The following is a 21833-nucleotide window of genomic DNA, read 5'->3' as shown; positions in this document are numbered from 1 at the left end:
GAAACTGTTGAGAGTGATGAATCTCTTCTCTCTTCAGTTCAAATGGAGAAGAGAGTCATAGAGTTGTCTGAAATTCCAGGATAACAGCTTCCAAAAACAAACCTTTTTCCCCTCGGAAAAAATTCTCTTCATACACAAACACAGACGAGCATAAACACTGTCAAAGAAATAAAAACGGAAAACAATTTCACCAAAACACACACACCCATACACACACACACACACACACACACATGCGCCAGCAGCAGTGAGACAGCACATTTATAACAGCCTCCTGCAAGAGAGCACAAAGCCTCTGCCAACAAGACTGTGGGTTTCCATGGCAACAGAGTCTGGGATAGGGTACACGTGGAGAAAAAAAAAGGCCTTTTTTTGTCCATGACAAGAGAGAGAGTGTCTGGAGAGACACATGGCAAGGTAAATGTTTTCATATTTGACTCAAAATACCAAGAAAAAGACACTCACCAAAAAAAAAGACCAAAAAAAAAAAGAAGCACTGGTTCCCTCGAAACTGAAAAAACCCACAACAAAACCATGACATTCCTTCACTGCTCACATGTGGAAGAAACTAACGCAGAACTGAAGTAGAAAATGACAGAAGGCGTGTTGGATGCAGAATGACACCCCTGGCTCTTGAGCTTAATGAATGTTTTGGGGGATACTAAAAATGCAAACAGGAAACAGCCATTTTTACTCATGAAACACTTTGTGCTGTTCTGAAGAAGAGGAAGAGGAGCCTTCGCTTCCAACACCATAATTTGTTGATTGCACAAGGAGTTTTTGGTATTTGGGCGTGCTCTATGATTATACTTTATGCCCTTCAGTCTCTCATGAAAACCCTAGACCGGACTTATCAATTAAACCCCGACCACACATGAACTTAGCTACAGAGATTTAAGACGCTTAACACAGTTGAACACAAGTGAACTCTTGTTTTGGAGGGGACAATCTGTGACTTTGCATGCCTGGTTTCAATGTCTCCCCAGGGTGCAACAGAGCCTAAAACATTCCTCCAGCATGAAACTTTGGGGAATTGGAGGAGGAAGTTGTGCTGCTCTTTGCACTCTTTAGTAACATAGTGAGAAGTGTTTGTGCTGGCAGGTGTTTCAGCCCCCAGCAAGTGAAGTGAAGGTGTTTTTTTATGACACAGTTGTCCTTTAATCCAATAAAACTGGATGTTCTTCCTGGAAAACCTCAACACAGAGTACTAGCAGAGCGTTATAGCACTTGTAACTCTACTGATTAAAGCCACACTGTTTTAACCCTTTACATTAACCCTTAAATACTGTTCAGGGTCACATTTGACCCATTTTTGTAACAGTTGACACCCTATAGACATTTCTTTTAGCCTGACTTTTCCTAATGTGAACCACAGTTTACAAAAATGGAAATAAAACACATCATTTTTTTAATATTGTGCAGCTGATACACACTTTTTATATAAATGTAAAGTTTTATTCAAATCAAAAATTATTGTGAATGTCTATTTTTTATAAGATGAATCAAACATTTATAAATAACTGATGGGGAATTTATGAATGTGAATGTGCTTTCATATCGTATTTATAACAAAATTCAAAAATTAGCATTAAAACATGTTGTATTCGTCATATTGTTTAAAATGTTCCCCGGCATCATACAATAGTGATTGTGAAAGTCTTTTTTTTTTCATAAAATGAATCAAATCTTTATTAAGAACTAATAGGGGAATTTATGAATGTGTAGAGACTAATTATGAGTCAGAATATGAACAGTATGTAAGGGTTAAATTAAGGATTAATGATAAATTAGGTGAAATGTTTTATCGGTCTGTGAGCCTGTGTGAATATGACAGTCATGTTTTGGTCAGCTGTGCTCTGGTTGTGCTCAGAGACAATAAGAAGCTATGAGTGTTTGATTTCAAATGGCTGTGTTTGCTTTAAAGTCTTCACTGGTATTACAGCTTAGACCAGCTTCTGACAGCTCGCTCTGTGGACAGCTGGTAAATAAAAAAAAATAATAAAATGCTGGGTTGGAGCAGAGGGGCGAAAATAATAAGAGTATGTGCCTCGAGGCAGCACGCCGAATAACAGTTTTATTACACTGAAACCCAGCACTGGCTGACATTTCTTATCTGTAGTTAAAGGAGTAAAGTCTTACATGCCAATAATGCAGAGTAGAAGAAATAACTGAAACTTAAATACTGAGAAAAGTAGTTTACTAGTAGTTTAATCATGTGTTTCTTTGTTTTAAAATGTACATAATGTGAAAGCAGTTGCAATGTCTTGGCATGCTTTACAACCTGACAGGAATAAACAGTAGTTATTTTTCCACATTAAGTTTAATTTTAAGCCCCCCCACCCCCCTACAGCCCCCCAGCCCCCATCCCCCTCTTTTAATGTTTCAGCTGCTTCTATTGATGTTGTGGTCCTTGACTTGGATGTGATGCGAGAGCGACCTGGAGGATCAGCCTGAGAAAATACAGCTGAGGAAGATGTGAACCACATGCTCTCTCCCGGCCCATTTTTTATTTGTTTTCATCCACATTTGTTCCTCATTTTCAGCTGGGATGCGTGCAGAGCGAAAGGTTTCTGCCCCTCCTCAACATACTGAGAGGAGGAGTAAAGAGCTGGGCTGGGTACTGTTTAAAAAAAATGAGGATACCAGTACCAATCCAAGTACCCTTAAAGTGATACCAATACCAATTTAGTACTTCATTCCATACCCATCATGAGAACAGAAGCATTACGCTTCATAAAATGCCACCACTCCTCCACATCTAAATGATTTGATGTTGAAAGTATTCATACTATCAATATTTATTAATCAAGGAATGCTTGCATTGATTGGCTGTGAGCAAGTCCATACAAATAGTCATATTTTCTAGCTCTGGGTGCAAAAAAGATCAACTGCAGGTATCATTTGACGGGAGATGTTTCAATACAACTTGATATCGATTTATTTCCATATTACCAATACCCAGCCCTATTCATGCTGCGTTGAATCTAATATATTTATGTTTGGTAATGGTGTATTTTCTATGTAAATGATGACAAGAAAAGCTCTAAATGTCTGGGGTCTTATTCCTCATTATCTTTCTGTTGTTTTCTTTACAGTCAAAAACACAAAGCACCATATGGCACCACATACACCAAGCCTGTCTAAGGTATAAGGTTAGCTTGTAAAGTAACAAAAGCAAAACTTGTCCAACTTTCATCTTCTCTAGCCTGCCTTCATACATTGTTCACATTGTCACTGACATCCAGCAAACTAACTCATATTACTCATTTAATATATATTCAATGTTAAACCAGATATATTAAACTAAATAACAATATGATGCACTACATCTCTGCAGATACACTGATTATCAGATAAGCTCTTACACATCCTTGCCATGTTCTTGGTTTTACTGACTCTGTGAAGTGTCCTTGGGTGTCCAGAAAGGTGCTTTTAAATCTAATGTATTATCATTATTATCACATAAAATCCTGACTTATATCTGTGTTGTACAGTCATGGACTCTACACAGAAAACAGGTAACAGGTTTCTCTCTTTCAATATCAAAATTGAAACCCAAGTATATCAAGGCCCTGGTCTCTTGTCCATCAATCAACGAGGAATAAAGCTGATTGACGGGTTTTAAATCCTGCTGTAACATAAGACTGTGGAGAAAGGGGATTGTGAAGTTGCTCTGAAGGGGGTCCCGGCCTCTTGGCATTGTGTGTGCGTGGACAGTATACCCCCTCCTCCCCCCTCCCCCCTCCATCCTCCCTTATCCTCCTCCTCTCACAGCATTGAAAAGGTACATGATCTACCTATGGCTGTTTGAGCTGTCCTGACCTGTTTGGCCTCCCACAGACCGGCTCGGTTTCTGCGGTCCTGTGTCCTTCGGTGTCACATGAGAACGCTGGGACACCGACGCTGAACGCTGCCCGTTAAGTACTGGGAGAACTGGGACAAGGTTTTGCAAAACGTATGCTGGACTCTGTCATCAACATGGTAGCCCTCAACTTGTAAGTGTACCTAGTTTTTAACACAAACTAAAGTTAACAGTTACTTCATCATATCATGCAACGACAGTATTGTGTTATTATTGATGGGATAAATAACAATATGCTTTTTAATGAAGGGGGACAAATGAACCATCCTTTTGTGTGTGTTTCAAAAAGAGAAAGGGAGAAAGAGAGAGATAGAGGGAGGGGACAATCCACAGGTGCAACATGAGCCGGTAACGCTGACTCGCGACTCCTTTGTGTCTGAAAGTGAATTTGTTCTCACAAATTGTCTCAACACGCGGCCAAAGGACAGATTTCCCCTCAGCTAAATCTGAATGTGTTTAAAAAATATACAAAATAATAAAATAATAATGATAATAAAAAGGATGTAGCTCAAACTGTTTTATAGATAAAGATAATAAAAGACAATAAAACAGCAAATATATAAATAAAAATAATTAAATAAATATGTTTTCATCTTTCATTTAAAAATGTTCACACAGCCTGCATCTCTATCCCTGTTCTCATCCCTATTTTCTTGTGCTAATGCCCAAAATAAATCTAAATGCCACTTTTACAGCAGACTAAAAAGTACTTTTAGCTCACAGAGTTACTAATATTGAACTCAATGGAAAAAGAAGAAGAAGAAGAAATAGAAGAAGAAGAAGAAGAAGAAGAAGAAGAGAATAACAGTTTTAAAAAAAGCTTGCCACTCCTGCCAATGCTCATCTGTCTTCCTCTCTCTTGCTTAATATAAGACAGGTTTCTCATGGACAGCTGTGTTTCTAATCTGCCTGGAATGAGGATGGAGAAAACAGGGGAAATGGAGAAAAAAAGCGAATGAGGAGAGACATGAGAGAACAGTAAGAAAGAGTTGGAGATGGAGTTGAAAAGCTGGACAAAAAAAAGGAGAAGTAGAAGAAGTAAAGACTGACGACATTTTACAGTGAAATGTTAACAGCTAAGAATAGGATCGCTGTGTGTGTGTGTGTGTGTGTGTGTGTGTGTGTGTGTGTGTGTGTGTGTGTGTGGAAAGTATTTGATCAAAACACACTGCTGGAAAACAAATTAGAGAAAGTGAACAGTGAACGAAACAAGGAAGGAAGTGTTTGTGTTTGTGTGAGCGTGTGTGTTTAACATGTGTGCACAGCATGAACGTGTGTGTATGAGTATTTTTGCATGTGTGAAAGTTCAGTGGAAGCCTGCAAAGTAAAGAAAACTTGAGAAAAAACTATTAAAAATTAATAGAAATTATATTTAAAAATATAAAGGATAAGGTGGAGCTGAACCTGCATAAAGTCAAAAAGGGGCACACCCACCTTATAACATCCTCTACAACACACACACACACACACACACACACACACACACACACACACACACTCATTTACACATAATCTGCTTTAGTGAAGAGTGCTGAAAGTCACTACTGATGCACAGTGTTAAAGATTAGCCAGTCTCAGATGGAGGCCCTCTGATCTGATCCGCTGCCATTTTAATTTAAAGCTCCTGTACTGTAGACGGTTGCTGACACAAGAACATTAACACGGCTGAGACATAACCTACAGCTACAGCTACAGCAGCAGCTACAGCTACAGCAGCAGCAGCAGCAGCAGCAGCAGCAGCAGCAGCAGCAGCAGCAGCAGCTACAGCAGCAGCAGCAGCAGCAGCAGCGAGAGGGAGAGAGAGATTTTCTGTGTCTCCACTCTCTGGCAGATTATCACTTGTGTTAAGAGGGTTGACCTGTTGTAGACGCTCTCTGCAGCAGGGGCTTTAACAGCTGAGGGGGGGGGGGGGGATTTTAGGCTAGTCCTTGAAGGATTCTGGTATAGACACACCTGGAGGATCATCTTTTATGTTTAACATGTGTGGAAAGGACAGCACAAATTCACCTTCTTCTAAAGTGAGTGGAGAAAGAAAGAAGTCTGAGCAGCAGCAGCAACACTTGTACAATAAAGAATAATTATCATAATATAATAATAATAATAATACTTGTACTTTATACCATCTAATATGTGTGGGAAAAGCAAATAAGACATTGTGGTTTAAAGGAGTGCACTGTCTGTGGAAAATTTTGTGGCATCTAGCAGTAACAGACAAAATGAATACTCCTCCCCCCATCCGAGCATGTAATGGGACTTTTCCATTATACAGTTCTAGCACTACTCGGCTCAACTAGACTCATTTTTTTTTGCTTTTCCATTAGAGATAGTACTTGGTACTTTTTTAGTACCTGCTCTGGAAAGGGTCCAAGCGAGCTGAGCCGATACTAAGATGTGACAACAGACTTCCAGGCACTGATCGGTGAGAGAGTGTCGTCACTGGAAGAGTCATGAGTGCGACGTCCCACACAATAATCGACACCCGCCATTTTTAAATACCGGCAACAATAGTTACAGCAAGTGTTTGGTTTGTCTTTTCTGAGCTACTGTAGAAAAATGGCGGTACAACATGGTGGGCTCCGTGGATGAGGACCCACTCCCTTTATAGATATAAAGGGCTTATTCTAAACTAATGAAAACACAATGATTCTTATTTTCAAGGTGATTATACGCTAATTAAAACATACTTATTAATATCATATTTCATTTCTGCCAACTGTGTTTGACTGGATGCCACTAAATTCTACAAACTGCACCTTTAACAAGCAGCCAGCCAACAGTTTGGACCATCAGCTACGAGGTTTTATATTTCTGGCGGCAACAGACCTGTCTGTAAATAGCACCATGTTACACACACTGGTGCAGTAGGTGGTTTGTTTGTAGCCCACCAGTAAAACCAAAGTATTCATTGAAACACTCTCAGTAATATTTGCGTGTTCAAGTTTTCAACAAAAGATGTTTCACCATCTCAAGGAGGGAGAAAAAGTATGGTGCTGTGACATTCCTGGTCCAGGTGTGGCTACAAGCTCAATATGGACATTTTAAACCACAGAGAACAATGTGTGCAGCAGCAGCAGCTTTCTCTCAGATGTTATAAAGTATTGATCAAAGTTTGTATTTAAGTGTTTTATTATTTAATGACTTCACATGTTTGGCTGCAAAATGTCTATTATCATATTCCATGCATTGGTAAATTGTCACCTTTCTTGATACACTTGAGTTTTGTATTTCTTTACTGTTTAGTCTTTATATTGTATGTCTTACTGTAGGAGAGTCACCCGATGAGCACTTATACTTTCCTTTTATTTATTCCACTTCCCTTCTCTCACTTACCTCACTTCCTTTCTTCTCACTAATCGGCTGTTTGGTTCACCCTGTGTCACCCCTATTTGTCCCGACTGAGTTCACCTGGTGCACTCAAGCGTTATTTAAAGTCTGCACTCCCTCTCCCTCTCCCTCTCACTCATTCTCTTTCACCTTCACACGGAGCAGCAGATCTGATAAAAGCTTTTATCTTCTTGAGTTTATATCTTATGTACATTTAGTTTAAATAGAAACTTCATTTACCTTTTTAAGATATGGGGATCGTTTCTTTTGTTTTAATCTAATCTTGTGTCTTTTTCTTCTTCTTCTTCAGACTTTGAGACCCATGTGTGTTTCTTTTCCCTCTTTCATTTACTGCTGCACCAATACAATCCTGTTTATTGAAATAAAATCATTTGTTAAGAGTGAAGTGAAGTTTCATGGCCTTCTTTTTCCACGTTTCCTAACCGATGTCCATGATGATAATTGACCTTTTTTGAACCTCCTACTTTACATGCACATCTCTCTTTTGTTAGTTATTGTTTTCTTTTCATAATATCAAAAAAGTCTGTTTTATGATTTTTCTCCTTTTTTAGGTTCAATAAATTACATCTAAACACAGTAGATTGAATTATTTATTTTCTAAATGCAAGATGGATGATTTTGTCAACAGCATTAGTTTAGGCAGTACATAAAGTTAGTTATAATGTGGTGGATTTAGTAAGAAAGGCCGAACTGATACTGGATTTTTGAAGCCAATACCAATATTAGGGAACAAAAACTATTATACTAATACCAATACTGACCCATAATATCAGCTGACTGATATATCGGTCAGGCTCTAGCTCTATATTTTAATAATGGTAATAACAACGCCACCACTAATATCCTCATGTATGTTAGAGATGAGCACAAACTCCAGCTCATGACAGCACATTGTTACCTGGCAGGCATCGTAGTCCGAACACATCTCGACTCCTTGCATTCGTCCCGCTCTGACTCAGCATCCTCTCCTGTGAAGAGGGAAAACAGAGCTGACATTAACACCTATCATGTAATCCCTGCTGTTAAAGAGGTGACCGCATTCACACACATCATTTTGTTCTACACACAAACACACACACACACACACACACACACACACACACACACACACACACACACACACACACATACCACAAGACTCTAAGAGCAGTTTATTTGAAAGGGTTACTGCTCTATTTTTAACCTACGCCACCGAATCTTCACATTGTTTACTCAAGAAATAAACAGACTAAACAGAACACACACACACACACACACACACACACACACACACACACACACACACACACACACACACACACACGCAGAGTCTCCTGTCACTTTTGTTTTTGGGTACATTTAAATCATGGCTGTGCCTGCTTCTCTCATCAAAGTACTCCCTCGTCTCTGTGGACCCATTTTCCAAAAAACAAAAGCAACAAAGCCACCACACAATGCTTCATGATTGTGAGTTTCCATTGCTTGCTGTTTGTTCCTGCCTTCCTCTGCTCTGTGATAATCATGAGATCTTGTGTACTCGAGTCTGTTCTGCAAGTACAATCCAGCCTCACAGAGCAAAGAGAGTTACTACAGTATAATCACACTGTGTGCCTACTAGCACATATGGATCCACTTAACTTTGCCACTAACCCCCCCTTGTGAAGGCCATTTACATTTATCGGCTAGAAATCCCATAATATGCCGAGGGCTGTAATGTGAGAGGGGAGACGTGATTATACAGGTGGTGAAGCAGCTTTTAGAGTAGCACAGAAATAGGAGGAAAAGGCCTGGGTTGACATCCAAGAAAACTATACATTGTAGAGTTTCAAACTTCTCTCTCAGCAACTCTGGCCCACAATGAAACTATTAATCATGGTTTTATTTAAAGGCACCGGCTTTATCGCAAAACAGCGGTATTTCTTTGAGTCAGCAAGGACGTGTGAGCAATAACAATGAATCCACTCAGCTGCAAATGTTGTGCTAACAATTCTGCAGTGTGGTGAGTTCTGTGTTAGCAGCCTGCTCGTAAAAAACCTGAGACTCTGAGCTCGTAGACGTCCATAAAAATCATTTAAAAAAAGGGAATGTTTAACAAAGGGAACCATTGCCCCTTTAAAAAAGTGGTAAAATCACACTTCTTGTCATGGATGGATGTTTTCTTTGCACGTGAGAACTTCAGCCTCCCATCAAAATGTTTAATACCTACGTTGGTCAGTGCAAAATATAGTGTTGGTTTCACAATAAAAGCGCTAAAACTGAGATTTTTTTCCTATCAGTCTGCATCCAGGTCACATGAATGTCAAGTTTCAGCAGAAAAAAAGTAAAACACATAAAAAACGGTATGTAAGACACACCTTTGTTACAATTGATTTTCATTTAAAAGTGGGCTGTGTCTTATACACCAGTAAAATGCAGAGAGAGGTTGGGTCTAGATTCACTAACTTCTAACTAAAGCTACTGGTGCATTCCAATAAACCAGTCTGCAGCTTATACACCAGTGTGACTTATTTACCAGTTTTTACGGTTTATCATTAAATGAAAGCCTTACAAGAGTGAAAGTGAGGCTAATACTCCCAGTCAGACAATCACAAAGCTTCAAATTCAATTCATCCCTACATTTTTATACTGAAAGAACATCAAAGTGTTTCATAAAAATGACATAACTACTCAAATAGACAATGATTCAATGATTCATAATAACTGACAAACTAAACATCATACCCATTCACTGAAGGAAGATTATGAAATAAAATGCACATGTACTTCCTAGTCATCTACACCAAGCTTGGTAAGCATGACTATGAACGGTTCAATCCCAATAACATGAGCAGTAAACAACATCATGTGAGTAAGTTTGCTTTGGTCCAATATTGTGGAATAAAAAGGTTCAATATATCCAACTTCAAAGTCTGTATTAAAACAACAGGAATTAGCCAATATCACAGAATCCTTCCCAACATTTATTTCTAGGTTGTTTTTGTTCTAAGACATTCAGAATATGTTTATAGTTGCAGCAGCAGCTTTACTGACCACACTATGAGGCCAAAGCTGTGTGTTGGCAAAAGCCTCTGGAGAAATAAAACAAGTCTTTTTTAATTATAAGGCAGGACACTAGACATTTTACAAGAGTTCGAGCTCGCCAAAGTATTGTTCAGTTGTTGTTTTCTTCTTTCTTTTATTTTTCATCTGGCTTAAAAATGTATTTTGCTTCCCTCTCTGTCTCTTCCATCAACACCCACAGAAAAGCCACAGCTGAATTCCTTCTTCTCTCTTTTAAAGAACATCAGAGAGGCGACTCAGATCTTGCTTTTGTTATTCTTTTTCGTGAGTCTTGAGCCTTGAGATCTGTCCTCTGAAGGTTGTCAAGGCTGTGAAACTTGTGCCTCAGGGTCAAGTGAACTCGGTAGATAAGACTTCAATACACAAACTAAAGTAGCACTCCACTGCAAGTTAAACTATGTACACAATGTGATGAAGGTGACGTGAATGGCACAAAAAAAACTTTATGTGACTCATTGAATGTGACAGTTTGAAAAGAGCTACTGTAAACATAGAGATAAGGAAAATAGGAGTGAGATAACATCTAAACATAAACCTAAACATAATGAGGACAAGGTAATGCTGCTCACAAGTCTCTAGGTCATAAAACAACATGTTTCCAGAGCTATTTTTTTGCTGACTTTTCACTTTTTTGCCGCTACATCACTGCTTCTTTCTCCCCCTTTTTTGCCGCCTCTCTTGCCCCACTTTTGCCCCCCTGCACACCCTCCCTTCATCCTCAGGGACAGTGGCCAAGGCCTTATTGCAGTTTCCATTGCTCATGGCTTCCCCTCGCTGCTGCGGCCAGACTTCTGCAGTGAGCGTGCTCGTTCCTGAGTCTGGAACATACTTCTCTTTCCCCAAAACAAGAAAAAACTCACATGGAAAGAGGGACGAATGGGAAGTTTAGAGGGACAGTGGAGCATCTTAGTCTCTAAAATGCAGTTTCCAAGCAACTTTCAGGCAACTATCTAAACCAAAAAAGCATTAAAAACAAGTCTCAAGTATCTCAAGTATTTGATTTTCAATTCCAAACAAGACTGAATTACTGAGTCTGTTTTTTTAAAAGCTGCTCTGTCTGAGAAATGCTTTGCTTGTGGCTTCTTAAAATATACATAAGCTTTTCAGCCACTGTTCACTCCACTGAAAAAAAAAGAGGGTCAAAGCTGATGTTTTTGTATTGTGCTTTCCATTTCCTCACATGAAAGAGGGGGACAGTCACATGACACTGTGGATTGGCTCAGAAAAGGAAATGAGGACGTGAGGTAGTTTTGCTAAATATGACTCAGTTTGAAGTGTTTCCCCTTTTCCATTTCACAGTAACTTCCGAGTTTTTTGTTTTTTTTTATCCACGGAAATAGAGTAGACATATCGCCAGTTTTTAATAGCGGTGCCTTTGTTTTATTTCCTCATCTTTCCCTCAGAAACAGATCTGTAAAAACATAGTGTGTTTGCTATAGTAGAAACAGAAAACCTCAGATCATATTCAGCAAAAACACAGAATTAAGTCCTCAGTGGAAATAATATCTAGTCTAGTGTGTATTAAAAGAAAAGCTGCATTTCAGTTTCAATGTGAGCAAACACAGCAATAACAGAGACAGATCTTGACATATAGGGTAAAATAATAAATCAATATTTCATGAACTGGGATTTCTTTGTGGTTAATATTTAATGTGAGAATTTTCTGCATCACACTACATCCGGTTTTTAACCTCGTTGCAGCAATCAGCGTGACTTTGCCTGTTGTAGTCTCTCATTCATGAACATTTCTCAACATGCGAGTTCACAGCAGTGTCGCGCTCTCGGTTGTTGGTTATAACACCATCACGTCTTTCATTTGTCAAGACTTCTAGACATAAAACACATGGGTAATTACCGTCTTTTCTAATGGTATCCCTGCTGAGTAATTTGTGATTCATTGTCTCGTAACATTTGCACCCTCATTATTTCCTCCTTTTAGTTTTTTTTTTAAAGCAGTGCGCATTGATAAAACACTGTTTGAGGCTTTGATTGATTACATGAGAAGAGTTTTAGTTTTAAAGATGGTTCTAACTTCAGTGGATGGCGGAGTCCACACCACAACCATATACTGTATAAAAGAAATGGACGTAACACCCGTGACGTCACCCATTGGTTTGTGGACTGCTGCTCGGAAGCCAATAGTTTCTAATCTAGGCAGCGCCATCTTGAAAATTTCAGGTGCATGCTGGGAAAAATAAAAACACGGATTCTACTTATATGGGCATGAGGCGGAGCCATGGGCGGGGCGGGGAGGTTGCGATAGGTTGCGAGGGCTGGATCTCAAGGACATTGGACAATCAACCTGTCAATCACAACGTAGCCACACCCTAATGCATACCCTGCTTTATCGTCAAATATAAAATCAGGGAGGCCAAAATGTCCCAAATGAACATCATACTGCATTGAAGAAGGCTTTAAACTAGCGATTGAGACCATAAACACATTTTGAAAACGTTTACTGAGGTTAGAAATCAAGTGAGAAGTTGGTGAATTCTCCATTGACTTGTATAGAGACGGTCGCCCCCTGGTGGCCTTTTGATAGAATGCAGTTCCTAGTTACTTCGGCCTTGGCCTCATTTCAGAGGACCAGAACTCCCTGCCTGACCACAACTATGACGACAACAACAGTGGTGAGCGATATCGTTGGATCACTTTCAGAGCGATTTGATGACCGATAGAAACACTGACGGCCAATCAAAACCCTTCCCATAAACCATACAGGACAACATAATCTGCATCCAGCCTGATTTTTACAGTAAATCATAGAAACCGACTGATGACTGATAAAGTTAGCGGATCATTTAGGCTTCATACTGTGTGTCGCTGCCACAGCTCAATAGAAGCTGCTTCAACATCTGCTGCTGTGGGTCGGGTCAGTTTGGTCTTACAATACTGAAACATGACAACAAGCTAGTGTCCCGAAATACTTATGAACAACACACTGAATCAGCACCCGCCTGTGAACTCTTGTGGTTTTCTTTCTCTGTACAACTGGAACACGTTATAGTTATTATTATAGTTATTGTTCTTAGTGTGGACGGCCCTTAAGGCTGTGTCTGAAATGACTGTATTTACTACATAGCACACTACATTTATCCTCTGCTATTTTATTTGAGAGTCTGAATGCCGAGTGTGTAAATATATCCACTATAAAGCACCTTTAAATATTCCACAATGGTGTGAAAAAGTAAGTTACGTCCACAACACTACTTTCTGTTAACAATCCTACAATGAAAAGAGATGCAAAAACTACCACCACATGACTCTACAGCTGATGGTGACGATACAACATGAAGACAATTAGTTCGAAGTTGTCCGAAGTCTTGATTTGCTGCTCACTACTGAGTGAAATATTCAGTGTTTATTATATAGTGAGAAGTGAATGAGTGAATAAAGGAGTGATGTCAGACACAGTGATGCTAGCCAGTCTGCACAGTGGTGCTTTGAGCTAAATGCTAACATCAACATGCCTATACATGCTCTAATGACAGGTATAGCTGAGGTAAAACTACAATTATGATCTGATGATGGCATAATATTAAAGGTTTAGAGATTACCAGAGTTATTACCACTCTTCCTAAGAGGAACATTAATGTCTGAGGCAAATTTCATAGCAATCAATCAAATAGTTTTTGAGATATTTGGCTCAAAACTACATATGTCAAAGTGCTGGTGACACTAGTAGGCTTCATTGTCTGTTCACTAAACACACACACTGTTTGATCTGACAGCATCTTCATCAGGTTTTCACCATTCACTATAATGCCTGTCAGTGGGGCCTTGATACCAAACACATAACACTATGCTCTATTTTCTGTTGTCTACAACCACTATAGGCAGAAGTGTTGACTAGTGGCTAGCTAGACAGACCGTTAAAATGTACACGTCTGGCACCAATAACAGCCGCCTTTACCCCTCTTGCTCTCTGGAGAACACTTTTGCGTCTCTAAACCTCTCACAACCAGCACATCAATGCAGATGAGTGTCACCTTAATGGCCTGAAGTAAAAAATCTAATGTGGAATTGATCGTCTCTCGGATGAAATTGTTATTTCGTCGGGCAATTACTCTGCTCAGATCCCAGAAGTGAGATTATCAGAGTCATTCTTTACACTCAAGAGCAGACAAATGACCCCGGCTTCTTGAGAGGAAGAAGCCCTTTCTCTAGTAAATAGCACTGCTGGTTAATTATCACCCGATGCCAGATCGATACACCCACTGATGGGACCATAAATCTGCTCCGGCATTAAGAAGAGCCCATTGTTTTGTGCTCTTGTGGTGGAAGCTTTATAAACTCAAAGGCTGCCAGTGAATGTGACGTCCGAGTCTCAGGGGAATGGGTGTGGGTGTCTGTGCTGCTTTGGCCTACTCCTATCAGGCTGTGCATCTTCAGCCACTCTCAATAGAGCTCAGATGATTCCTCCTCTGGCACTTTTTTTTTTTTTTGCTTCTGTGCTGGAGCTTTGTGCTGTGTGCGCCTTTCATGCTGACTGCTTCAAAGCTTAGCTGAGAAATGCAGATAGAGTGAACACTAGGGGATAAGACGGAGCCAAAACAAGCCAGAATATGCCGGCCATCCTGTCGAGATGCAGGACTGAGCTTCTCATTTAGGAGCTGCAGAGACTTTCATGTGCAACTGAGGCCAATCATTGTCTGGTTCCAGCTCCTAAAATGGGACGATTTGCTGCTTTTTGTCTTTGTTATATGACATCAAATTGAATATTTTAAGGTTTTAGATTGTGAATTAGACAAAACTGAAGACGTCGCTGCCATTACTTTTAAACTTTTCATAGCCTAAACAATAAATAGTTGGGACCCTAGAGTGGCTTTTATTTACTGCTATTGTTGCTCTCAGGGTTCAGAGTTTATATCACTCAAACTGATTTAAGTACAACACTCTAATAGCAGGAGAGAAGATTCACCAGTACAAGCAAATTCAGCCTCTGATTGGATTCAGTTCTCCATAGTGGTCTTAACACATGCTCGTTGAGAGGAAACCCACATGAGTGTGTGGGTGGCCCATGCATATAATCTACACACAGCCCACCACTCTACATTATCATATCTTATGCTCAGCCACATTCTCATACTTGGACACTGGTGGATCCCCACTAATGATTGTGGGGGCGGGGGGGCGAGGGGGTTGCAATGATTTCAGAGCATCTCATTTCAAGGTAATCAAATTCAAAACTCCTCCACCTCCTCCTCAACTGCTGTCTCCATGGCGACAGACAGATGTTCACCGCTCCCCCCACACTCCACACAACACACGAGCCTCGCCCGAGGGCAGAGTGAAGGGGCATCTGTTCTCGTTTTCTCCCCCCGCGGCTGCTGAAAATAACCAGGGAGGAAACAAAAAAGCCAGGCAACGTAAAGACGGTGCCAAGAGAGAGAGAGAGAGAGAGAGAGAGAGAGAGAGAGAGAGAGAGAGAGAGAGAGAGACTGCTCCCAAAGGAATGTATTCATATGGTGTGCACACAATGCTTTGAGTCCACCTATGTACACACACTTATCCTCTCAGATGCTCCTCAACAAGAACATCTGATCCTTTGTGATGGAGCAGCAGATTTGAGTAAAGGAGTTCACTGTTTTCATCATGCAGGCTTTGAAACTGTAGCAGCTGAAACTATTGTGTTGGATGCACAAATCTCCAGAGATGATGGTTGTGTGTGTAATTTGTCTTTGTGTTCAGCAATATGAAGGATTGGTGAAATGATGCTATGTATTCTTCTTGTATCTCCCTGAGGAAACAGCAACCTAGTTTCTCCTCCTGTAAAGCTGCCATCCTGAGTTGTGAGCAGAAATCACACGGAACAATCCACATCTACACATCTACACACACTGAATATACTCATATATCATTGTGGGAGGGGGGTGGGGGTGTCTCTGAAGGGGGAACAGCATGTTTATAATCCAGCCAGACTGCAAAAAACTACCTGACTGCTCATTTTTAAAAAGCTCAGCATGTTGAATGATAGTTGGTGTTTCCTGCATCCTCTTGCAAAGCCCCCCCTCCCTCCCTCCCCCCCTTTTCAATCTTTTAATCACATGAGGAGTCCTAAAGCAAAGCAGAAGCAACTTTTAAATCAAATCCAAAAACTGTAAACATCATTTTTAATAATGTAGCTGCACAAAAAGGAAAGTGCATTGACTCATAAGAAATAACATCTGCTGTGCATCAAAACACAATTTACCACTAAAACTCAGTTTGTGTTTTTCCAAATGAAGTTAGTAGCTCAGTCTCAGATTTGAAATCAATGAGTTAGTGTCAGATTAGGATTACACTCAACAGGGTCAAAAAAAAACATCATTATAGGTCCTTACCTTGATATCTGGGAGCATTTGTCTGACTTTGAACGTGGTTTTAGATCCAGTCAACATCTTTTCAACTCGAGTTAAATAAAGAAAAGAAGCTGAAATAAACCCCTAATAAAAAAACTACTATATGTTAGTATTATTAACAGGTTAATGTTGTTTTAGCGCCGTCCACTTTCCATGTTAATCCCAAAGAAAAAGCATTTAAGAGTCCGGAGTCCAGCAACGGTTGTAGCAACAGAGGTGTTCAATGTAGCAAAGCAAACTATTTGGGCTCTTTTCATCGCTATTCATCGCTACTGACAGCCTCCTCTGAGTCCTCTGCTCACCACACGGAAAACGAGCTCACACCCTGCACGAAAAGCGACCATCAGTCAGCACACTATTAATAATAATGTTGTGAGGCTTAGTCACCGGGAGAGGAGAGAGACGTGTCCACTGTTACTGACGCTTTGCAGCCCATTGCTCGCTTTCTATTTGTTTATTCGTTCGCCATAGTGAAACACACACTGGTGGAAGGAGAGAGAGAGAGAGAGAGCAATAGAGAGAGAGAGAAAAGGGGGTAAGTGCAGCAGTGGAAATCCTTAAAGGGCCAGTACATCTGGATTATTAAAAAGTGAAGCAAAGGAGAAAAAGGAACCAAAACTGATAGAAGTGTAAAAACATTCATTATGAGCAATGATGTGAAGTATCTTGTTTAATTTATGCTGTGTTCAATCTTCATTTAGTCTGACCCAGTAACATATATACTGATGCTTTCACCTCTACATGTACCTCACAAGTGTTACCTTTATTATGATACCAATATTATTCATATAGACCTTGTAGTTACAGAGATATACTATATTCATGTTGGGTATGGTATTTTGGAGCAGGACCCTGAGCCAGAGGCCTAGGGAGGAAGAGGTGACATTTTTAGTATCCTGAGTGTCTGCTGCTTTATTCTTCCACTCCACTATACTTCAGAGGGAAATGTTGTACTTTATACTCCACTACACTAGTCTGTCTGGTTTATTCTTAATTTGCACTTTTTGAATCAGCACATAAGCAGTAGGCCTACAATGTTTATTTTTTATTTTTTAACTTGCACTTTATTAGGTTATGTGTTTTTTTTAATAACAGATTTTAGTACCCTTATTTACTTTGAGGCATCTCTTTAAGACAGTTTTTTAAATCTTGCTATTGGTTTGATGTACTCTTACACCTCTTGTCTGTTTTACTGTCTTTTTATTGTATGTTGTTTTTTGCTTTATTACTTCCATGCTTACATTGAGCTGCTGGAAACCTACATTTCCCATTGGGATCAATAAAGTGACTATCTATCTATCTATCTATCTATCTATCTATCTATCTATCTATCTCTATCTATCTATCTATCTATCTATCTATCTATCTATCTATCTATCTATCTATCTATCTATCTTAGCTTTTAAGATACAACACATTGTTAAAGGTGGTTTCCCAAATTTTTTGTCTTTTGGACTAAAGTCATTTTTCTTAAACATTTTTTTTTAAACTAGCTCCACCTCCAGCAGCTACAACAGTAACATGCTGCTCTAACACTGATGCTTCACTATTAATAATCTAATGATGTCATATATCAGAGGGACCAAACCACTACTTTTACTGTAATACTTTAGATAAGTTTTGTCTCTAATACTTATGTACTTTTATATAAGTAGGATTTATCATGTATTGGAGTACTTTACCTTAAGTAAATGATCTGAATACTTCTTCCTGGTTGTTGGTTATTTTCCACCACTGCAAGTCATTTGAAACTATATAATTATTTTCCATTTTATGTCCAAGCTTGTTTATCTCATCCTTATTCTGATATAAAATGACCTTTTCATATAACTGTGTCCTTCGTTAGCACACCTGACAAATGTGTTTAAAGTGGTTCACATGTTGGTCTCTAACAGCGGTTGTCTGTATGATGTGTTTGGCCTTTAATTATATCCATGGAAACAGCTTTCCTGATGCACACACTTAATAAAATGAATAAGCCAATTTCACTTTTCATAGTGGGTGTTCTGGCTTTGAATTCAGGAAAACTTGTTTTTGAGGGTTTGAATTGAGGCAGTAGCTGTCAGCCAGTTAGCCAGGATCCATAAAATCATTAAACTCTTGGCCCTCGTAGTGTTTCCAGCATTCAAAACCTGTCCTGAAAAATAAAATACTCCGGCTAATTTACCATGTAAAGCCTCTTTTTGGTTCAGCAGTACCTTTTAGTGATCCTTCAGCAGGTCTCTCTTCATCCAAACGCGTGACAAGAAACCACCAATAGCTGTCTCTCTCTTCAAACCCAGTACAGGAGGCCAATTCAGAAGAAATTCCTTTTCAGCTACAAAAGGGAAAGTCTGAATAATCCTGAGCGTCAGTCTGTCCGGTCGAACAGGTGGGGAGACAGTGTCCTTGTGAACTATAATAGAGAGAGGTCTGGATTTTTGACCACATGGGAAACTGTTCAATATTACATAAGGGTCTCCAATTTCTCTAATACATAAAACAGTCCCAGACACAGGACCTTGCATCATCTGAGCTGGAGGTATTCAACAATGTATAATGCAACAAGGTTAGGGCAATACAGAACGACACAGATAACTATTAACAATATAAAATAAGGCTAAGCTTGTCCATCTTCATATTTTATTTATTTCTACTCCATTGATATGTTTGTGAGTTTTTCATCCCTGCAGCTCAGTTTTTAATAATAATAATAATAATAATAATAATAATAATAATAATAATAATGCCGATAATAAGATACTTAATTGTGTCGACCATGCAACTTTCGTCCTCCTGGGTCCAAATTGACCCGGTCTGGTTTGTTTAAAGCATAAGTTAGTAACTATCACCCAATTCTGTGTTACACCTATTCCAACTTATTACTACAGGCTTTACACATATTTTTTGGAAATTATGATGAATAGGCCTAATATAAATGAAAGTACACCTAATTTTTGAGCTAACGGCTGTTTTCCCGGGTCAGAACAACAACAGGAGGGTCACTCCATTGCCCTAAAACCTTGCACAGATTGTTTTTTGGGTTTAAATATGAAGCTAATAGTAAAATAAAAGTTGACCAATCCGAGCTATCAGGTAGACCTTAAAGTGAATGTATGGATACAAATATTAAGTGTGTAAAACCAACCATTTATGATTATATGCATTTTGTCCCTACATTTAAGAGTAGGCTTAAAACTTTCCTTTTTAGGGCTCTTAGAGCTTTTAGCTTATGCTGCTATAGGCTTTGACTGCCGGGGGACTCCCATGATGCACTGGGCTCCTCTCTCTCTCTCTCTCTCTCTCTCTATCCATCCATCTATATCCATTAACATTCATGTTCCATTAATGCATTCAATAAGCTAAACTTCTTCCCTGGAGTTGTCTGTGCTTTCTAGTCTCACAGGTAATCTGGGCCTGTAGACGTCCGGGTGACAGATTCCAGTCCTGGACCTTCTAACTACATTGTTGATTTTCATTGTGCTTCTCTCCTCTATCCTTCCTCTCTCCTCCTCTCCTTCCTCTCTCCTCCTCTTCCCCTCTCTTCTTCCTCTCTCTCCTCTCCTTCCTCTCTCCTCCTCTTCCCCTCTCTTCTTCCTCTCTCTCCTCTGTCCTTCCTTTCTCTCCTCTCCTTCCTCTCTCTCTCCTCTCCTTCCTCGCTCTCCTCTTCCTCTCTCTCCTCTCCTTCCTCTCTCTCTCCTCTATCCTTCCTCTCTCTCCTCTGTCCTTCCTCTCTCTCCTCTGTCCTTCCTCTCTCTCCTCTCCTTCCTCTCTCTCCTCTCAACCCCAACCTGTCGAGGCAGATGTTCTCCCACTCTGAGTCTGGTTCTCGCCACTCTTGCTCATGTGGGAATGTTGGGTCTCTTTAAAGTTAAAACCTGAAGAGTTCGGTTTAGAACCTGCTCTATGTGTAAAGAGTCTTGAGATAACTTTGTTGTGATTTGGCGCTATATAAATAAAGATTGATTGAGATTGATAGTTGAAAATGAATACAAAAACATATTCAATAATATATATTAATGTGATGAAATCTCAGTTCTTTGATAATGTGGTTGTAGCTTAATGATCCAGGACTCTGTAATATAACAAGATAGAGGAAATAAACAGCGAGGAAGCAGAGCATTCTTGAAATACAATGAGAATTTATTCAAACGGTGCAAAAAAAATTAATAATTATAATAATAACCTAAAACATAAAATCTGATGTTCTTTCTATCCAGATTGCACTGTCACACAGCCTTAGGGCTCTCCTCTCCAAAAAAAAAAAAATCAAAACATTAAAACGATAAAAAATAAAAACAGATCATAATACCAGGACAACTGAAATCAAGTTAAAATAATGCACAAATTTGGTAAAATGGATTGCCATTTACATGCAACAGTTCCAGTCCCATGCAACTCAAAGTTTTCCATGTTAATGTCACTGATGATGAATATTCTGTTCCCACAGAAATGACAGTATTGTACAATATATAAAAATATATATCGGGTCAAGTTGTGTCGCAAAAAACAAATTCTGAGCCATTTCTCTTCTGGCCTGGAGGAAACGAGCTGGGTCAACGAGAACATTTACTGTCATGTTTTAGCATAGCACGGATCGGTGGCTGTAGAAAAAGAAAAAAAAACAAAACAGTAAACGAAATTTACAAATCCCCCAAAAACAAAAAAGAAAAAAAAAGCAACAAACAACTAAAAAAAAGCCAGACAACTAGCCATGTGAGAAAGAACATCCTAAATCGTCTCAACTAAACATTCCACAAGGAAACCTATTAAAAAATCTCACTATAAATATATATTCTCAAATGGTATCTCGTTAGGTCAGCATTAAGGAAATTAGTTTGCAGTGAGACCGCCTCGAGTATCAAGAGGCCCGTCTGGGAGTCGGTTTTTTTCTCCGACAGCCACATGTCACTTTCTGGTAAACACCAAATCTACCCAAAATCCTTACAAGCTTTATCATCCACACCGGTTTTTTATTATCTTAGATCCGACAATATACATTCTTACCCTTTTAAAAACACTGTAAAACTTTGGGCTTACAAAAATAACTTGGAACATATTTATACAACCTCTCATTGTTTTTTTTCTCCTTCTTAAATACAAAAAAAGTGTTTGTAGCCTAAGTCTGATGTTTTACATGTTTCTGAGGCATCCCTGTAAGCTAATTGTAAGCTAATTATTACTTTGGAGGGAGGGAGAACAGAGTATGCGCACACACACATGCACACACACACATACATACACACACACACACGTACACATACGCA

At 39.4% G+C, this 21833-nt stretch overlaps 1 protein-coding gene across 1 annotated transcript in view; it reads right to left on the bottom strand.

The window, feature by feature from the left end:
- The window catches only part of mtmr11 (myotubularin related protein 11), a 37382-nt gene extending 20363 nt beyond the window's left edge, over positions 1 to 17019 (bottom strand). The window contains exons 1-2 of the mRNA XM_053326761.1: positions 16570 to 17019; positions 8106 to 8175 (exon numbers count right to left, since the gene is read on the bottom strand). Coding sequence (XP_053182736.1) covers positions 8106 to 8175; positions 16570 to 16626 — 127 coding nt within the window. The 5' untranslated portion in view covers positions 16627 to 17019. The remainder of the gene's footprint in view (positions 1 to 8105; positions 8176 to 16569) is intronic.
- Between the last annotated feature and the right edge of the window lie 4814 nt (positions 17020 to 21833).

The sequence above is a fragment of the Scomber japonicus genome, chromosome 10 (genome assembly GCF_027409825.1).
Source record: "Scomber japonicus isolate fScoJap1 chromosome 10, fScoJap1.pri, whole genome shotgun sequence".
Classification (NCBI taxonomy): Eukaryota; Metazoa; Chordata; class Actinopteri; order Scombriformes; family Scombridae; genus Scomber; species Scomber japonicus.
This window is presented reverse-complemented; position numbering and strand designations above follow the sequence as displayed.